Raw genomic sequence first — 19,305 nt, 5'->3', positions numbered from 1 at the left:
GGAAGAGGGTAGGAACGTCTCTCTCCTAAAGACCTTCAAAGCAAAGAGAAATAAAGAGAAATTTGACTCTGGGGTAGTTCTAAGTGTGAGTATTTGAGGTTACATAATGGTGGTTATAGTAGAGGCCCCGAGCCAAATAAGTCAGGGACGCACAGACTCACACAGTGCCTCTGCTCCTCTTCCTGTCTTCTCCTTGAATATCTCAAAAAAAACCCACCTCACCCTCTTTCCACCCCCTTTAGAGGTCTGAGATTGGGAAGAGTAGTTCCATGCTTATGGGATAGAATGTTGGGTTCTTTTTACAGCATTTGAATAAGGAAATTGTTAGGGCTACAGCCTATGCCTCAGCCTCAAATTTCCATTTGGAGGAGGACTCTTGCTCCTCTGTCCCTTCTGAGGACGCTGGGGGGTAGGCAGGAGCCATTCCTTTTAAAAAGTGAAGCTGAGTTAGGAAACGGCAGGAGAGCTACTCAACGTTAACTCTTCCCTTAAGACAAGAAGAAGAACATGCCCTACCTGACTTGAAGCCCAAGGGCAAATTCTGCTACAGACGGCACCAGAGCTGCTGTTTCGAGGCCAGTTTACACCTGTGTGTGTTTTCAGAGATTGCTGCATTCTTTTCCAAGTCACCTCAGCCCAGTACAGGATGAAGGAAAGAACATTTAGAAACCAGATGTTGTATTAGCTATAACCATTCTCCTTCGCTGGATCCCGAGGAGAATTAGTCTCTATCTATAAACAGGAGACTGTTTTCAGCTCAGATCTGAAGACTCATCTTTGCTCAGGGACAAAGGCTCTGCGAAACATCTTACACTATGTGTTGAGTCATAATTGATGGTCCCAGGGTCTTCAGCTTTATCAGAACCGCAGTTTCCCCCTTTAATAATGACTATTTTCATATGTTAATGTTCTGAGGTGAGACAATGTCACCTTACAGAATTTCTAAAGAGAATCATTGCAATGATGCATGGGCTTGCAATTGCAAGAAGAAAGAAAAATAATGTATAGTAAAATGTACCTAAGATGGAGATGCCTGACATCATTCCACTGAAAAATATTATGAAGTTGTCAGGTGTTTGTAACCATATGAAGAATTATAGTGGCATCAAGGGATACTGGTGCAGAATGGAGACTTTAGATAACCCTGTGAGTATTGCCAATATAGCTGTTATTTCCCAAAATGGTGGATAAAACTTAGTAAAGGTCCAAGCAATGGATGGTGTTATCTTCCTTTAGATGATTAGATGGCAATTTCATCCTTGTAGTATTCAGTTTAAGTTAAAACCATGGAAAAATACTTCGAATTTATAGGAAGTTGAAGTTGTAGTCTAGGCTTTGATGACTATAAACAGGTTATCATTTCTATGAAATGTCTGAAGTCTTGGTTCCCTGCCCGATAACTGTCAATAACGATTCTCTTATTGTCCAACAACTCTGAGTGCCAACAACATAGGTTCTTCAAAAACTTGGAGCCTCTCACATGACCTGAATAAGATGAGTTGGAAGGAAAGAAGTATAGGTTTGCTGATGTCATGAAACGTCAGGCCATAAAGACATTTTTTTCCCTCCAGAAGCTTTGATGATTCAACCATCTGCCACTGAGACTTCAACAAATTTTGACAAACTGTTGAAGAAAAAAACCAAATGGATTACTTCCAAGCTTCTGGGAAGAGTCTTCTTGACCAAATTACATATTTCCTTGTGTATGACTTGTGTATTCCTGGACTATATGAGGATCTAAGACATAACTTTGTTCATTGACATCTTTGTTCAAGGACATTGGTTTGACCTTGTATTTTCCAGACACCATTCAACACATTATCAGGATTTAACACTGTAGTCTAAACAAGTGAAGAGGGGTTTGGCTACTGTGCAGAAATGCATATTTATCTTGATGATATACTCCAGTATGGCTTATTACTCAAAGACCTATGTAACTACATTTCTTCTTCTAACATGGAAAACAAAAATTGAAATAAGAAGTGTCAATTTGTGTGCTGTTGTGTCTTTGCATCTGGATTGAATATGGAATGATAGTGCTGTAAGTATGCAGAGTTTTGTGTTTTCTGATGGTATTCAGGTCTCCTTTGCCTGCCTCTGACTTTTAGTATATTAGTGTGTTTGAACCTTCATCCCTACTCTTTAGCATTCATAACTGTGCTTGAGTTAAAATGATAAATGAGACAGTATAGGTAATCACAGTAAGAACTTATTATTGTTTCAATCAGAGGTAGTTATCACTGATACTTATCAAATAGCAAGGAATACTACATTTTAAGAAAAGTTATCATTTGGCATAGGTGGTCTTGTAGATCTCTCTAACGATAGAATTGTTCCTTGGCTCTTTGGGAGGAAAACAGCTTTGGACACGCTCAACAATAAAAAAGTTAGTCTGCTCATACATAGGCAAAGCTGTGAGGGAAGATTGGTTTCTAGAACAGATGGAATTTTCTTGCAAGTGTATGAATGGTTTGATAGGAAGTCATATAGTTTGTGGGAGAGTTTCAGAACAGGATGGGTTCTTCATAACGGGTCCTGTGAACAGTCAGAAATTCCTTGATGGGTTTGCATTAATAATGATGACTGGTGTCAAATTGGAAAGCCTGCTCTACCATGTGCCTAATAACCTCTCGTTTCATTATCTACAGAACATTTTAGAAAAAGGTATAACTAGGTTAGATGGATGTGGATTGAGGGAAAAGTATCATCCTGGGTAGAGGAAGGAAAAGAGGTATATAGAAGACTACAGCCACAGGAGACAAAACCCATCAGGGATTTGGAAGACCTGCAGAATATTGGTGGAAAATCCATAGTAATTTTAAGGGAACAGAGACTGGAAGTCAAAGTGAGGTCAATTACCAATGGTATGTGGATCAATGTGAAAGAAAACATCTGCCTTACTTCCTTAAATTCAAGGAGGTTTACACAAAGGGAAATAGAATCGACTCCTTTAAACAGGAGGGGCATTTCTGTACCCTTGTCTTTCGACTAAGACTTGTGCGAGTGCGATACTGCAGTATGAATTCAGTAAACAGTACTAATACCTGTGTGAGTGCGATAACATGATATGTATTCAGTAAACAGAGTTCTTTAAACAACTCAATGCTGAGAAATCATAGTCTTATAGAATCGTTTTTGTATAGGAGTGTATTCAGTATTATTTGTGTATGGTCCTAATAGGAAATATTTTCCCAAATGCTTGCATCATGGGTTAGGTATGACTCTCTATTGGGTCAGATTCAGTGATGTTGGTCTCATTCACCCAGCTTATTCCATGCATATGTCATACAATCCATACATCTCTTACATACATTGTGAATCATTTAACCTGTAAGTTCTATATCTCTATGATAAATGATTAGTCTGAGTGTTTTTGTGCCTGTGAGTTGCAAACATTGTCATTAAATAAAAAATGCTCTATAGTGCTCTATATGTTAAGAAATGACACACTACATCAGAGGAACCAGTTAATCAAACATGATTAATTTTAATGTAATTACTAAAGAAAGATATACCATTTTATTATGACACTCTAGCCATACATTTTTCAAAATATGCTTACTAAACAGTAAATGTAAGATAATGATTCAGTTAGTTACACTTTCAGGAGTCATTAGGACTGATATTGCTCTGCCATAAATGAATTGAATAACCACTTCGAATACAATCAGGATTAATTTGATAGATTTTTTTTTTGTGTGTCTGTGTGTGGGTGTGTATATAAGACACATACAATGAATGACCAAATACTACTTTAAGGTTTCAGTAGAGAAATGAATTCGATGTCTGTAAGTTAATCATCACCCTTGGCCTTTAAGTGTGATAAAAATAAATGAAGCAAAATGCACGTTGTAATCCAAATTCTCATAGCTCCCTAAATCTTCACCAAAACCAGATCAGGTCTGATGTACCATTTGGAGCTTTCAAATAGACTGAATACACGCGGCACGGTGTTTGGAAGGACTAATGATACAGAGACACAGATAGGAGATAAGAATGGACAGACTGAGGTTTCCTGAGCCCCCTGCAGAGTGTTTAGCAGTAGGTACCATGTAAATATCCAAACGAAATGAGATCAGGGGATAGATCAACAGGAGCCTTCGCTGTGAGCTGGTGAGCGGGGTCAGCCAGTGGTTGGAAGGGATTTTTAGCAGTTTCTTTTAATTTTCCTACTTTACACACAAGTCCACTTTGGGAAAGAGAAAATGAATAATGCTTGCTTTTAGGCCCAGACAGTTTAAACAGAGGCAAATTGGAAAGATTGTGAAAGGTCACTTTGAAGGTGATTCAGTCTGGGTTTTAAGTAGGAGAAAGTATTTCCATTTTAGCTCGTATTTCAATTGCGCGGTGACATTTAGATTTTTTTCTTTTTCATACGATTTCTTGCTTTTTGTTGATGAATTTTTCTCCTTAAGGACCCTTATCAATGACAGAAAAAAAAATAACTGGAGAGAGAAAAAAAAATCACGTTCAACATAAGTGTAATCATTCATTAAAAGGGACCATGTGAAATGTGTGTTTTAAAAGACAGTTCTTTAATTGTCCGATTTGGTCTGGCCAGCCTCTAAAAGATTCTGAGGCAGACATTGGGGGGAAAATCACCACCAACAAAAACAGATGGGAGGAACAAAGACACTTTCGAAAGTCCCCTGGGCCCTTGTCTTATCTGGGAAAGTTTTCCTTAAAATGATAAGAAAGAAAGGATTGTACCAGATATGGCTTGTTATTTAAAGTGATGTCTTTATCATGTACCTTATGCATTTAAGCTTCAGACAGTCTTATCTCTTTTCTTTTAAATAGAAACCACACAAAACAAGGTATCTATGCATCAATTTCTAATACCTAACTGGAAAGTCTTACAGAATATCACAATAGCGAGAAGCAAATCTGTATAGGATAGGATTAAGCACTAGCATTGAAATAAAAAACAGGCAACAAAAAAAATTCCCTTAGTATTTTTCCTCTTTCAGATTTAGGACTTAATGATCTTTGTGGGGAGTGGGAACAAAGACTCACACTTCTACTGTATTTTGAAGTAAGTAATTCCTTAATAATAATCATTCATCTTTTGAAGACATGGGTGAACCCATGCTTTGAATGGAAATGCTCATCCACTTGAGAAGTGCCAACCAGGGCCTACGCTAATAAATTAAGACAATCTTTTATGATTGAAAATAGAAAGGAACATTTAAAATGGTCTCATTGAAAAAGTCAAACCACCCCTTTTCTAGCCAACCTACAAAGAGTCTACGTGAGTTTGTCATCTTCCATTCTGTTATGAAAGAGCAAAAAGACCAAGTCTTTTCTGCCAGTAAGATTTCCATCCGTAAAGATTGTATAAAGTAAGAAATCAAAACCCCAAACCAAGAAAATACAGAACAGAATTTTCACAGATTGTTAGCCATTGTCTTCAACAATGTCTCATAAACTCTTCCCTTCCTTTGTGAGGAGATAAGCCCAATTCATTAGGAAATACTTTCCAACCTCTCCCAGTAAGATCCATGATTGCTCTAGGAGACCAACCACTCTTTGATGCCTCTGATGGGAGAGCAAACCAGTGAGCAAAAGCTCTCCAAACCAGAAATCAGTGCCTTCCCCAGAGGATGTGGCAGAAGCTGTAGTAGGTAAATCTATGTTCTTAAAATCTTTGTATTTTCTTCACTTTTTAAGTGTTTGTTTTTTGAGTGGAACACACACACACACACACACACACACACACACACACACACGCACACACTCACCCACCCACACTAAAACCAAAAACCAAAATCAACAAGAAACCAATCAATAACAAAAGCAAGAAGTAACTTAATTATTTTCTTCTGCCATTTTCCTGAACTTATTTTTTTCCCCCCACTTCAAGTTATTGACCAACATTTCAGATTGGGTAAAGTATCGCTCATTTGGTTACATTTGAGAGCCAATGGAATAATGGAGCCATCCAACTTCAAAACTTTTCCATCCTCTTGTCTCTGAACCCCAAACTCACAACTTGGTGAACAACATTCTACTTGTGAGTGACACAAAGTTGAAAGGTGGTGGCTAGGGTGGTGACTAGATCTAATGCTATCTCAGTAAGCCCTCTACTATAGAACTGTTGTTTTCAGACTTTAAAAAAATATGTCTATGCTTTCTTTTTTTTTCTTTTTTCTTTTTTTTTCTTTTTTTCTTTTTTTTTTTAAGTCAAGTACTTTCTTAAAGAAACAATAGCACCACATTGGCGTAGCTGGCCAAACAGTAAAGGGGAAAGCAAAACACGCTGCGTCCTGTCTTCGGCGCATCCTCCCAAGTGCACAAACTGTAACAGAAACCCTGGAGCCATGGTGTCTGAGACGGTTTCATCTACACAGACATAACCACGTTTCACATTGACATTCAAAGAAGGAGAAGGAGTCTCAAGCGGCATGGGTCGATTTTTTTTTTTTTTTTTTTAAGATAGGAGTTTTCAAGGAAATGATTTCTTCTAACTCTTAGGGTGAATAGGTGTGTGTGTGTGTGTGTGTGTGTGTGTGTTCGTGTGTGTTCGTGTGTGCACATGTGCACAAGTACACATGTAGGGTAGGTACGTGTATGGGTATTTAAAAAAGGATTTTTTTTTTAACCGCAGGAAAATAGATTATAATGGAGAGATGCATTAACTTTTTCAGTGGAATGGACTCATCTTACAATGTTTTCGAGCACTTGATAGTCTTTGGAGAATAGGATCAACCGTTGACCTAGGTAGGTACTGAGTATTTTTGTTTTTTAGGTAAATCAGCCATAATCCTATCAAATGAAAAACTCCTCCTTCCTACCTATCTTTATAGTTCCTTTGTGCATTTACTAAAATTGCTCCATGTCTAGACACTAAAACAATTCACCTCCACAGCAAAGCTTACAAAATTTCCAGTTGTAAGATTTTAAATGTCCCTTTCTATCGCTCTTCAGTCATCAAATCCTGATCAGCTGGCTTTCAGAGTTTACATGGATTTGTCTTACAGGGTTCATTCATTTAAAAGTGCAAGGCTGCTTTAGTATCCTTAATTAGTAGACTGACTTTTTCTGACTTGATTTCCGATCCAGTTGGAAAGAACTAAGCATAGGACTGCATACTTGAGCTCTCCCCATGGAGAGAATTTCTGACTGTGTATAGAAGTAAGTGAAGAAAATATGTTGATAGACACTGGGAATCATCGAAGCCAACCATGGCAGGAAGCCCACAGATCTGGAGAAGGCCACCTCTATGTCTTTCTGGGGATAACCGATTTGTAAAGGTACACACTGTGAACAAGAACTAGAAGTCAGAAGTGCCACCCAGGGTGTGAGAGGGCCTGACTTTTCCCTGCACCGTTTTGAGAAAGCAGGTAGATGGCAAAACTGCTCTCTTAGTTAATTTCCATCTCTACAGTAATCAGGGAATGTTCAGCGTGCCTTATGTTCCTAAGCCCAGTGGACTGAGGGCTTCACTCAACGGCACGTACTGCATTTCCCCAGAGATTCTAGAAGAATCTGGTGGGAGAAAAACTAAAGATGTTCTCTTTTTTTTAATACATCTTATAAGAACATTAGGGAAGCTTGCAAAAGAGAATCAAGGCTGCAGAAAATAAGATGTGGCTATTGGATGTTTTGTAAAAGTGGGAGACGACCTTGCTCCACCAACAAAGAATATTTTCTAGATGGTTTTGGTTGTCAATGCCCAGTTGAATGCATTCAACATATTTCCAGGAAGTTGGATTTCTTCCTTCTAAGCAGACACTAGGTAGAACCTCAGGCTTGAAGAGAAAAAAAAAAAAAGTTTGCCTCTCAAGTAGCAACTCTTGCCAGCGTATTTTCATAAAATAGGAAAACAGTAGTTGCATATACAACCAAGGGCAAGACTACACCCACTACAGCAGCTTGTGACTGTGATAGAAAGTACTTCAAAATATAAGAATGCCAGGGCCCTTTTTTCACATGCTAAGGAGAAGGAGAATTGTGTTTGGCAAACTGAGTCTCACTACTAGTATTAGAGCTATTTCTAGAAACTGAGTGACTGGAAGGATTAATGAGAGTGGATAAATGGAATAATTGATTACTCTTTCTTTGGCAAGGATCTTCCTCCTCCTCTTTTCTTTCTTTTCACTTGTCTTTATTAGCCATAAACTCAAATTGCAAATCAAATGTCTCTTACTTTGTGACATGTTGGAGAGACTGAGTCACTAGCTTGTCACTGGTTAGTTGCACAGCTTCACCAAAAAGAGCTTGGATACGATGGTGGCATCCCAGTGACAGGTGAACGATCCTGGGAGCTACATTGTTAATGGGTTATTTACAGAATTCCTTGCATCCCAGCAATTCAAGGGTTCTGATGTTGTACCCTCCTGGAAACCCAGAACTAAAATCTGAAGGTCTACTTTTTTAATCTTCATACCACCCCTTTGAGGTAGGTAGATGGCATATTGCCCCCATTTTGCAGATGAGGAAAACTGTGGCACCGAGAGGTGGAGTGACTTGACTGAGGTCACACGGTGGTGAGTCTGTGGGACCGAGTTTGCATATCCTTATTTCTTCGGTGATTAAAAAAGAAACCAGGACTCCCAGAATCCCTAGCCTCTTGCTTTTTCCCACTCCATAGCTTCCTCTCTGGACTTGACAAGTAAGTGTGTCTTAATGGATGTTATGTCTTAACTTCCTCTTAGAAGGCATAACTGGGGAGGCCTTTGCATCCCCCAAGAGGATGGATTTTTTTTTCAGTTCCCTTCCTAATTTTGTCCTTTTGGGCTCCAGGCTTTCATTGTTTTTGCTTTGCTTTCTCCTTTTTCTGTGTTGACTAGATTCTTTCATAGAACAAACTACAAAATAGCACCATTGTACTAAAAACAACAACAACGGAGTTTACATACTGTTTGATAGTTCCTGTATTATTGATATGCTAAATTTACATAGTGCTCTATATGGAAAAAATAAAAAGAGAGAGAGAGAGAAACTGCTATTTACGTTACATACTAACTCATCATTTGAAGGAACCATTGAGAGTTTAAGAGACGTTCTATGCTTCAAACACACACCTAAAAATGATTGGCCTCAAAGTCATAGTTATTGTTATTCTATTTGTTTTTTTTTTCTTGAAACACGATGTCGAAAAAATAAAGCTTTGTGTCTAAAATAAATGCATCCAACTTATATTTGGTACAAATGCCACAGATGGAATCAGGGGCGTTAAAACTTGGGTGGGCCACCCATTTGCTATTGCTTTCGAGGAGGCCAAATTCAACAAATATGAGAATGTTAAGAAAGGGCAGGGCTAATGGCCTAGACGAGATTATTAGATTCTGTGAAGGAAGCGGCTTAAGCTACATAGGAAGAAATGGAGATAAGGAACCATTCATCAACCACCTATAAACAGTTGCTAAATGAACGGCTTCAGCAGCCAAAATTCAGAGAGGAATTTAGTGCAACCGAATGTCTACAACACCCATGCATTTTCGGCTCTTAAGAGGCAGGGACTAGGAGATATAATTATATATATATTTATATATTCTCTATAGAACGTTATTGATAAAGGATTAACAGCAATCTACCCACGCCAGGACCACTTTTGCAAGGTGCAAAGCTTTTTTTTTTGTTTTGTTTTTTGTTTTTTAAACAAACACTCCTAAAGACAATGTCGGAATGTTTACTTGTGTATTTCATTGAGGGAAATGCCCATCTCTGAAATGGTATTGAACTCATTATTGTTATTTGGCAGGTGTTCCAATGTTTCGCAGGTTGCTCAAGCAGCAAAGGATCTTGCGGTGACGTGGCATTTTCTGTTTCTCGGGAGGCTCCTCCTACATTCTGTAGGTCTTGTTTCCTGCACTTCCTCTACTTGTGTTCTTCAAGTGTACTTCCTGCAAGTAAGAAAGATAAGGGGGCCATTAAGTTGTGGTTTTATATATCCATTACATCTTTAAGAAATTCACATTATCCCTTGTGGGTTTTAGCCACTGCGTGATAATTAACACATACACAAGGACCAAACAGAGTAGTGTTTCAATACCTTCATAGATTCATTACTTCTTTATGATGCTAGCTTTCATGCTGTCTTGTAGTCCTTTACAAGATAAGCAATAAATTCTTTTAACCCCCTTCCTCTTTGTTCTGGTGCTGTAGGAAACCAGTATAGATTCATTCTATGTACTGTCCCAGCCATTTTGAATACTGGCCATCAGCCTTTTGTATCTTATGACTCACCAACCTAACTTAAGGAGGGTTTGGAGTGTTGACTTCTTTGAGGAACATGCAGGAGGACAATTAGTTAATTAGTTGAATTAGACAATTAGTTGAATTAGTTAACAATTCATCCAAACTTGATCTGTCTCTGGGAGCACCCATAGGATAGGTACCATTGTTTCATAATTACACCAACATACGACCCTTTCTATCTACCTCTATCCCAGATTCATTCACAGGAAGGAGAGACTGAGAATTCTAACTTTCTGATTGGAAGCATATTTTTTCCAGTGAGTAAAATGAAACCAAACCAAACCAAACCAAACCAACCTAGCCCAGCCCAACCCAACCCAACCCAACCCAACCCAACCCAACCCAACCCAACCCAATTCAACTCTGACAACACCACAAACCCATCAGACCTCTACCTCTGTTGGTTACCTCTGTTGTCTTGTTACCCTTTGTTTTGCACTACTGTTTTGAGTAAAAAGGAAATGTTGCTGTAAATTGCATTTTTCCCCACCCCCTAGGAAGAGAGGCAGCATCTTTGAATCAGAAGATTGGGGAATCAGGTAAAAAAAAAAAATCACAACAGTCTGACCTGAGCTCAACCCTCTACCCTTTTCTACTTCCGGCCATGTGAACTTGCTCAAGTAACTGTTTCCTCATCCATAAAATGGAACAGCAGTATCTGTGTTAAAAGAGCGAGGGTTTGGCATTCATGAAGGCCCTTTTCTGGACCAGAGGCATAGTCAACATGTGCATTAGAGGTTAGTATTCATTTTCTCTCTTTCTCGTGTCATCTTGGTATTTATGTATGTATGTAGGCATGTGTGTATTATGGCTACACATACATTGATGTGTATGTGGCTACACCTGTGGAGCCGCAATGTTTTTTTTTAAACAGGTTCTTTCATTGAACATGCCTAGAGTATTGAAGAGTAAGCTCAGGGCATCAGCCTGTCCTCCCCCACCCCCCTACTCTCTCAGCATTAATGCCTGGCTGCCAGTTCTTCATAGGCATGCTGAGGATTCTGACTCAGTTTCTCATGCTTTCATTGGTAAGCTCTCCACCGACCGAGATAGCTCCCTGCCCTTGTCATGTCTTATTAATAGGAAAGAAACCCTCCTAAAGCCCAAATGCCAATTTCTTTGAGTCGATATCCCTATCACTTCCTCAACAGATCAAGATGTCACTGGAGGAATCTGAATTTTGTTTAGAACAGAAGTCCTGTGAGAGCAGAGGCTCGTCTGCTTCATCAGCGTTAAAGCTCTGAGTCTAATTAGGGATGGTACAGGTCTTTTACCTCTAGCCTGAGGGTGTTCTACAGGGGGACGCAGTAGACAGTTACAGGTACAGAACGACACTTTATAAGTCATAGTAGCTTTTTATCATTGGGGCAGTCATTCTCACACTGGCATTCAGAATTGCCAAACTTTTCTCTTACCTAAGGGACTGCATACCCACTCAGTCTCAATTTTCTTCGGAACCAAGGGGCTTTGGAGACTTAGAGAGGGTGAGAAGATCTAATACTGATGAACACTACCAATGCAAATCAATACGAACCAATACCCATCAACCAAGACTCTTGGGCATAAGGAGAGTTTTCTAATACAGGTTAATCAGCACTACCAGAACATGCACTCTGCCTCTGAGTCCTTCATGAAGCATGTAAGGAAGCTATCCCTGTGTAAGTCGGTGGCCATTTTCATACTGACAGGACAGAAGAAAGGTGGCACTATATAGAAATACTCATTAAAGTAACAGGCTCATGGCCGCTGTAAAAAAAAAAAGTAGGCCAGTAGGACATGGGGCCTTGAGTAGAGCATCCTGAAATGCCATCAGTTTAAAATCCTGAGACCTTCCCTTTTTATAACATACAACTCTTTTTCTTAAAAAGCTAAATTTTATTAATTGTTTTTTCTTTAATTGCATATTTTATTTATATTTTAAATGTTAACCCATTTCCTGGTTTCTCCTCCAGAAACCCGCTATCCCGCCCTGCTCCCTGCTCCTATGAGGGAGCATACGACTCTTACAAAGTTCGCTTAACACACATTAGTTGCTAGGTGAAGCATGAGGCGTTAAGCTATGGGTGAACTTTTGCTCCTTAGTCTGCGTCTTACAATCTTTTTTTTTCCCCAAGAAAAATGAAAGGAAGATATCTGTGGCAGAAGAATGGGGTCATTAAAGTTCCCAAACCATTTGAAACCTTACGTGTGGGCCCATTTGATTATCTCACCATGTGCTTGAAACATGGGTAAGGGCAGCAGCATTATCCTAGAAAAACCACTCTCTGAATGAACTAAGACTTAGAGAAGTGTACTCATCTGAATTTGGATATTTTCTTTCCTATTTAACATGCACACTAGCCTAGAAATAAAAGGGGAGTCAAGAATGCGCCCAGTAGACCAGTTCAAGTATGAACTGGTAACGGTGAAAGAGATCTCATCATCTGCTGCATCCTCCGTTCTCAAGCTGAGCTACAAATTTGTCAGAGAACACGTTTGGGCATCGTCTCTGCTTTACTTTGTGAACGCACGAGGGCTGTACAGCAGCTCAAGGGGTCGGGGGGTTGAGATTAGATTGGCTGTCTTACAGGTCTGCATCTTCTGGGTCTTTTTCTTCTCTGAAAGCAGAAGGCAGGCAGGGTGAGGTTGAACAGAAGTGTCCCCTGGTGTCTATCTCATGGGTCTGTCTTAGCATCCAGCAGGGAGAAAGAGGGGGGGTTGAGAGAGGGAGGGAAGAGAGAGGGAGGAGGAGGGAGGGAGGGAGGGGAGAGAGAGAGAGAGAGAGAGAGAGAGAGAGAGAGAGAGAGAGAGAGGACGGAATTCACCCACCACTGCTCTAAGTAGCATGCCTCCCAGGCACACAGGCTCAGAGAACCCATTTAAAACCAGCTGTGTCGTCTGGTTTGCACTTGGCTCCTTTCCCAGTCTCTCACATGTGACTTCTTTGTTGCAGACAATGATAGCGAGGGACAAAAGCACTCAGGGACTTGGTCTCCGTTGCATCTGTTGCTTTGCTCATTGTCTTAATTTAATTATGCTGGCTACCCTCGACAATAGGCTACAAGTGGAGGCCCTGAGGAGCGGCCGTCCTCAAGCGGCACCCACCTTCAAATGCACTTCTTGAACGGTTATGAAACAGTTTCACATGCAGCCAAGCAAAAACTTTTTTTTTTTTTTTCACTTCGGCAGCTTGTCCAAGACAAACAAACCAGCTGAAATTGTTTCTAGTGTGCAACTAGACAGACTTTTGAAAGGAAAACAGTAGTGAGTAAATATTATTTCCAATTGACACCAGAGAAGGTAAGATTATTTAAAAAAAAAAAAAAAAAAAAGTCGGTTTTCCAGCTCTCTGGGGTTGAAGGAAGAAACCGACCCTTTTGAAAGAAGGGCTAATCAACTTATTAAGGAATGAGCAGGGGAAGGGATTAATTTGTAATAGAGAGTATTTACTCTCTGCTGTAGCTTTCGCACTTTCTCCTGAAAAGTGGCCCATAGACACTTTGAGGGTGACATTTAGTAAGATAAATGCCACAAGAATAGTGTTTGACACCTGCTAAGGTTTTACGGGCAAGCGAATTCTCTCACTGGCTCCTTGCATCCATTTTGGCAAGGTGACCTTGTTTGTGTCTTCCCCACTTCCAGCTGAGGCCTGCTAAGACTTAGTGATATGCCTGAGGCTGCAGAGGAACTGTGAGATTCCTCTAAGATGATTGTGAGACTCAAAAGAAGTGACAGTAAACACTACTGGAGAATCCATCACGTGCTAAGGGTTATGTCATACATGTTCTCTGCATAAGCTTTCTTATTTATCCCACAGTATTCCTTGGGACGGACACTAGCATCATGATCATTTGACCTTTAAGGAATCCAAAGATTGAAAGAGGTTTTTTTTTTTGTTGTTGTTGTTTTTTTAATTTGCTTATTTCTTACAGTTAGGCTGGGCTTCTGGTTTAGTTCTATGGAAGTGCCTTCTGATTCTGGAGGTGACCTGTTTGTTACTCTGCTGCCTACCACTCCAAAGAGGTAAAACCCCTATGGACTCAAAGATCTCTTTCTAACAATGGTAGCTCACGATATCATCAGCTGTCCACCACCTCTGCTGGTTTATTGATGAAGGCAGGGTGTTTGGGGTAGAGGACTCTAAGCCAACAGGATGGGTGTCCTTCCTGACCCTAATGTCAGCTTGGCCATCTTTGCATGGTTGTTTATAGAGCTCTGGAGATAGAGCCCTTCCAGTTAGCAAGAGTTATCTCCTTGGATATTATTACTTCTGATTTTTTTTTACCATGCCTATTTTTATGGATGGGGGTTTGCCTAGGGGCCAGAATATAAAAGAAAGATGATAGACTCTTTAAACTTCAGGAAGGAAGCCTTGAGAGTTTCAATAGACTGTGTTTCCATCTTCCACCCACTGCAAACAAGTTAAGTATTGTAGGGCACAGTCTATGAAGGGCCTGGCATCCTATAAAAAAAATGCTGGGGAAATAATGTCCAGCATAGAATTTTAGCAGCTTATTTATAGCACAAAGTACTAACTCAGCATTGACCTTCTCCACAAAAGGGCAAATAGAAGAAGAAAGAACAATGGATGATTGACAGGTGGCCCAGACAGCAACTCTTCACTTGTTGAAAAGGAAATGCTATAGTTTTTTTGTTTGTTTGTTTGTTTGTTTGTTTGTTTGTTTTTTCTGATTGGCTTGGGAAAACACACAGCACTGTGGAGGATGACTTAGATATTTTGCTATCAGCTTTGACATCTTTTGACTTCAAGGAACCCCAAGTTCAAATTCTAGGACAGTTCGGTTGGCCTTTCTTCTTTGATAGCCACGCCGAGTGTCATGGGATCTACTCTATGCGTTAGGGTGGGACTTTAAAACCAAAGAAAGTTTGAGAGACCCAATCTCCTGCTGTGTATGGCTGACACTTTAAGGAGTGAGGCACAGGCGTGGACATGATGTTAGCTTGCCTAGCCTCTGGTTGTTTTCTTAGACATGACCTTCCTCCTTTAATGTGATGGGAATTGCCATTCACTCCTCTCCACCTCCCCGACTTTTTCCTTTGAACATTTTGGATTGTTCTAGGCTGACTCTTCACTTAAGCTGTGGTGGAAAGAACAAGACTGGACCCACTCTTGGAAAACATACATCTTCAGTGGCCAACTTTGTCTTACAGACTCCCCTGCTGGTTGTTACACTGCCCTTAACACCTGCTGTTAGTCTCAGACAGTCCTAGCCGAGCCTCTTTCTCTCTCTTCTTCTCTTGGGATCAGATACTATTGCTGTTTGATAGTTTCCCCAAGCTTCCTATTTTCTTTGACATGGGTACATCTTCTAATAAAGTCTTGCTTGCCCACCCAGGAGCCACGGGCTTACATGTCTAGCTTTGATTGCAGATTCCCTACCTCACAAGAGTTACGTGACTTTCGACAGTCACTGACTTGTTCCTGCCTCAGTTTCCTCTTCTATAACTTAAAAGAGTGGGGGTAAAAGCACTGATGTCACCAAGTCATTTGATTGGCTGCTCTAACCTCAGTTACATTTATTTAGCATAGGGAGATAGCTACCATTGTGTGCAAGGAGGCTCGCTATCAGAGACCATAGGTTCAGATCCATTCTGGGAATTTGGCTCTTAGCAATGCCATTCTAGTCTGGCCTGTGTGATATCTTGGTGTGCCTACCTTTGTTAGAATACTGGCATGTTTTAGAGTAAATTCTGAACATGTTTATCTCCCCACTTAAAGGGAAGCTCCCTGAGACTAGGGGACATATTTCTTTTATCTTTTAAACTCAAGCAGGGTGTTTGAGAAACAAAAGCCAATAACAAATGGGGCTTGTTGTGTATATTGATTTAAATTTTCTGCGAACAATGGGATAGAGTTTAGGTCAACAGCAACCATTGCGTGTCCACTTGTGTTCAGAAAGTAAAATATAACATAATCCTCTCCTGTCTCAGAACTTAATGCTGTTGACTGTTACACAATCAACGTTAACAAAGAAGGGAAAGAAATAGTAGCTTGCCTGGTTAACATGTTGGGATCCATCTTGGGTGTGTATCCTAACTTGGCCAAATGAGAGCAAGATCTTTTATCCTTTTCTCTTTTAATAAATGATAATAAATAAATAAGTTATAAATAAATGTCTGATAAATAGGTAGGAATGCTCAGGCATCAAGGAACTTGCATTCTTCCTCCCTTATTTTCTGATTTAACAACTCTCTCGCTCTTCAAATAGACACCTCATTTGATTTCCAGCATACCTTCCTGTGATGTAAGAAACCACTGGCAAATGGTTTTAAAGGCTAGAGGGAAATAAAAGAAGAAAATACTGAAGAAATTTTTTGGCTAGGCAGCAGAAAATATTTATATTGTCTTTAACAATATGTAAAGATGTCATAAAATCCTGCAGGTTCAAGGTTGTTTAGATTGGGTTTTATGGACAAGTTGCCTAGGTATTTTTATTTGTGATAAATTCAATAGCAATAAGAACAATGACAAAAGTAACAATAATTGGCGACGGTGACAAATTAGTCTAACTAAGCCACACTGCCATCCCCGAGGTAGCTGATTTTGGAATTGCTGAAAGGGTTCAAATGCGACATTTCAAAAGTGCAGTACCAGATTCTGCTAATGTGACTGATGTCTCGCTTGAAGACCAGTTTTGATGTTCTTTTTCCTCATGCTTTCCCAATGTCATTGTTCCAATTGGCATATGGCTTAAGCTAACGTTGAGCTAGTGTGTGTGTTAATTTGTATCACAGTGTCCTTGAGAGACCTGAGGCCCTGGAAAGTCTTCTAGTGTCATTTCAATGCACTGGTGATGAGTTCACAGGGTTAGTAAGAAGGGCATCACCCTTGAGCCTGTGACAAATCTGGGCAGAACATTCAAACTCTGTGTTCTGAATTTTCCTTCTCATTGAGTCGAGAGAAATTTTGGAAGCTTGGAAGACTCTCCAGAACTTTTAGGATGAACAAAATAACATGGTGACAGGTTGAAGTGATTTGCATCTGTTTGAGGTCGATGGGAGCCCTCAACATATAAAAGCAAACATGTGGACTGCCAATCAGTGGTTTTCCAAGACAGAACAGACTACAAGGGTGGTTCATCCAGTTTTAAAACTTTAGAATCATTTTGTTGTGCTCGAAGCACCTCAACTCCTAGCCTCATATTCTTTTGAAGATTATGAATATTATTCATAGAGACAAACAGAGCATCTGACAGTGACTCGGACAACCAATAATACAAGCAAAAGAAAAATAATGATGCATGCATACATCACTTTATTCACACGCTCTTTTTTTCCCTTGTTTTGCAATGTTCCATAAATTTTTAAAAATGCTTGCTCTGACATCAGCGTCACCCGTTTCCAAGAGCACAGTTGTCAAATGGCTAGGAATCTTTCCCAAACCCCCAACCTGCCATACTCTTGCTCTTAATTATCTGAAAGTTTTTGTCCTGCCATCATTGTTACTTACAGCTGTGAAAAGAGCCCATCATATTTTCACAGATGGCAGGGCTGGTTGCTCTTTGATTACTTAACCTCTTGGTGTTGGCCAGACAGAAAGCCCCATGTGAACGCTTCTAGACTTTACACAGAATTTTGTAAAAACTTTTGGCATATAAATTCTTGCTTGGAAGTCGGGGCCATTCGGCCAGTTTAAGTTTTGATTTTAAAAAAATTTAAAATGTCTTGGTCTTTCTCTGGGAACTTTGGAGCCATTTTCTCAAAAAGAAGGATATTTGCTAGCATGTGTAGACTGTTGGGGAAGGAAATTAAATGGTCTGAAGTGAGGAGAAGGTATTAGAGACTTATGGCTAAGAAAGTGTAGGGGCCTGGTGAGATGGCTTAGAGGGTAAAGGAAATTGCTTCTAAGTCTGACAACCCAAGTTTGATCCCTAGGAATGTCATGGTAGAAAGAGAGAACCATTTGGGTGACGTTGCTCTCCAACCACCATATACACTCCATGGCCTATGCCCTTCTCCTGAATAAATAGACATAATTTTAAAATGTTTTAAAGGAAAGGGGAAAGAGGAAGCAGAAGCCTGGGGGAGTTATAGACAATAATCCTAATCTCTGACAAGTTGGTAGAAGGAACATTGACTGGACGCATGGACCCATCTTGGAGTCAAGATTTCGATGTGGACCAAGTGTCTCGAGTTGCAACGCCATTCTACAGGAAACTGCTGAGATGCACAGATTCAAGAGAGCTATAGATTACATTAGCTGAGAATTGGTGGAAGCCCACGGTTTCCTAAAAGATACTAGGAAAACAAGACCAATTTCCTTCTGCCCATCCAAAACATTCCCTTTATTTCCCAGAAGATAAAGGAATCTTGAAATTTTTGTGGATGGCAAGTGATATTTACAAAGGAATTTACATTCACTGATAGAAGACATCCTGGTAGTTACCCAGGATTTTGGAAAGTCGTTTACCCACAAGCCCTACTGGGTCAATCAAAGCAACATAAACACATGGATCATAGACGTACATGCAAACTTGTGTTCATTTGAACACACACACTCTCTTCTCACAAGACTGTTTACTGTAGTGAATTTCAGATTCCAAATCCCTACCAAAGGTATTTAGAGTTCAAATCAGCTGCAAGTCCATATGATATTCTCATTTCTAATAAGCAACCCTCTATTTTTAAAAATCTCCTGACCGGTGCTTTCTAAAACTAACCATAATGGTTAATAAAGATTCAAAGAGTTCTTATGACTCATCCAGTGGGCTACAGAGCTGTTTCTGAGTGCCTGGTGTGTTGAGAACTTTTTGAGAGGTGCTGTGCACCAAGCGTGGATTCACAGATCTGTTCTGCCCTACCTCACATCCATTTCCCAGTCTTTGCTGCATCCAGTTCTGACTTCTGGAGGGTAAACCTAGGCTGACATTTCTAAATTATATATCTTGGTTGCTGGATGAGACCCAATGGCGTTGAGAAATCTTGTTAGAAATCAGTTCCCAAATATGTGGGCTACAGAGGAGAATTCCGATTTCAATCAGGCCACTGAGAGAGAAACTGACTTCACTGTTGTGTGCGTGGTGGCTCCTGAAGAATCCTCTCTAACTGGTGTCAGGTGGTTTTCTCTTGCTTGGGTTAGGAGAACCAATTACTGGTCTTTCA

The 19,305-nt window shown here is 40.0% G+C and overlaps 1 protein-coding gene across 2 annotated transcripts in view; it reads right to left on the bottom strand.

The window, feature by feature from the left end:
* Positions 1–3,467: 3,467 nt before the first annotated feature.
* Positions 3,468–19,305, bottom strand: part of Igf1 (insulin like growth factor 1) — a 78,968-nt gene continuing 63,130 nt past the window's right edge. For both annotated transcript variants that reach the window (XM_032910829.1, XM_032910837.1), the window contains one exon: positions 3,468–9,848. In XM_032910829.1, coding sequence (XP_032766720.1) covers positions 9,789–9,848 — 60 coding nt within the window. In that variant the 3' untranslated portion in view covers positions 3,468–9,788. The remainder of the gene's footprint in view (positions 9,849–19,305) is intronic.

The sequence above is a fragment of the Rattus rattus genome, chromosome 1 (assembly GCF_011064425.1).
Source record: "Rattus rattus isolate New Zealand chromosome 1, Rrattus_CSIRO_v1, whole genome shotgun sequence".
NCBI classification, from domain to species: Eukaryota; Metazoa; Chordata; class Mammalia; order Rodentia; family Muridae; genus Rattus; species Rattus rattus.
This window is presented reverse-complemented; position numbering and strand designations above follow the sequence as displayed.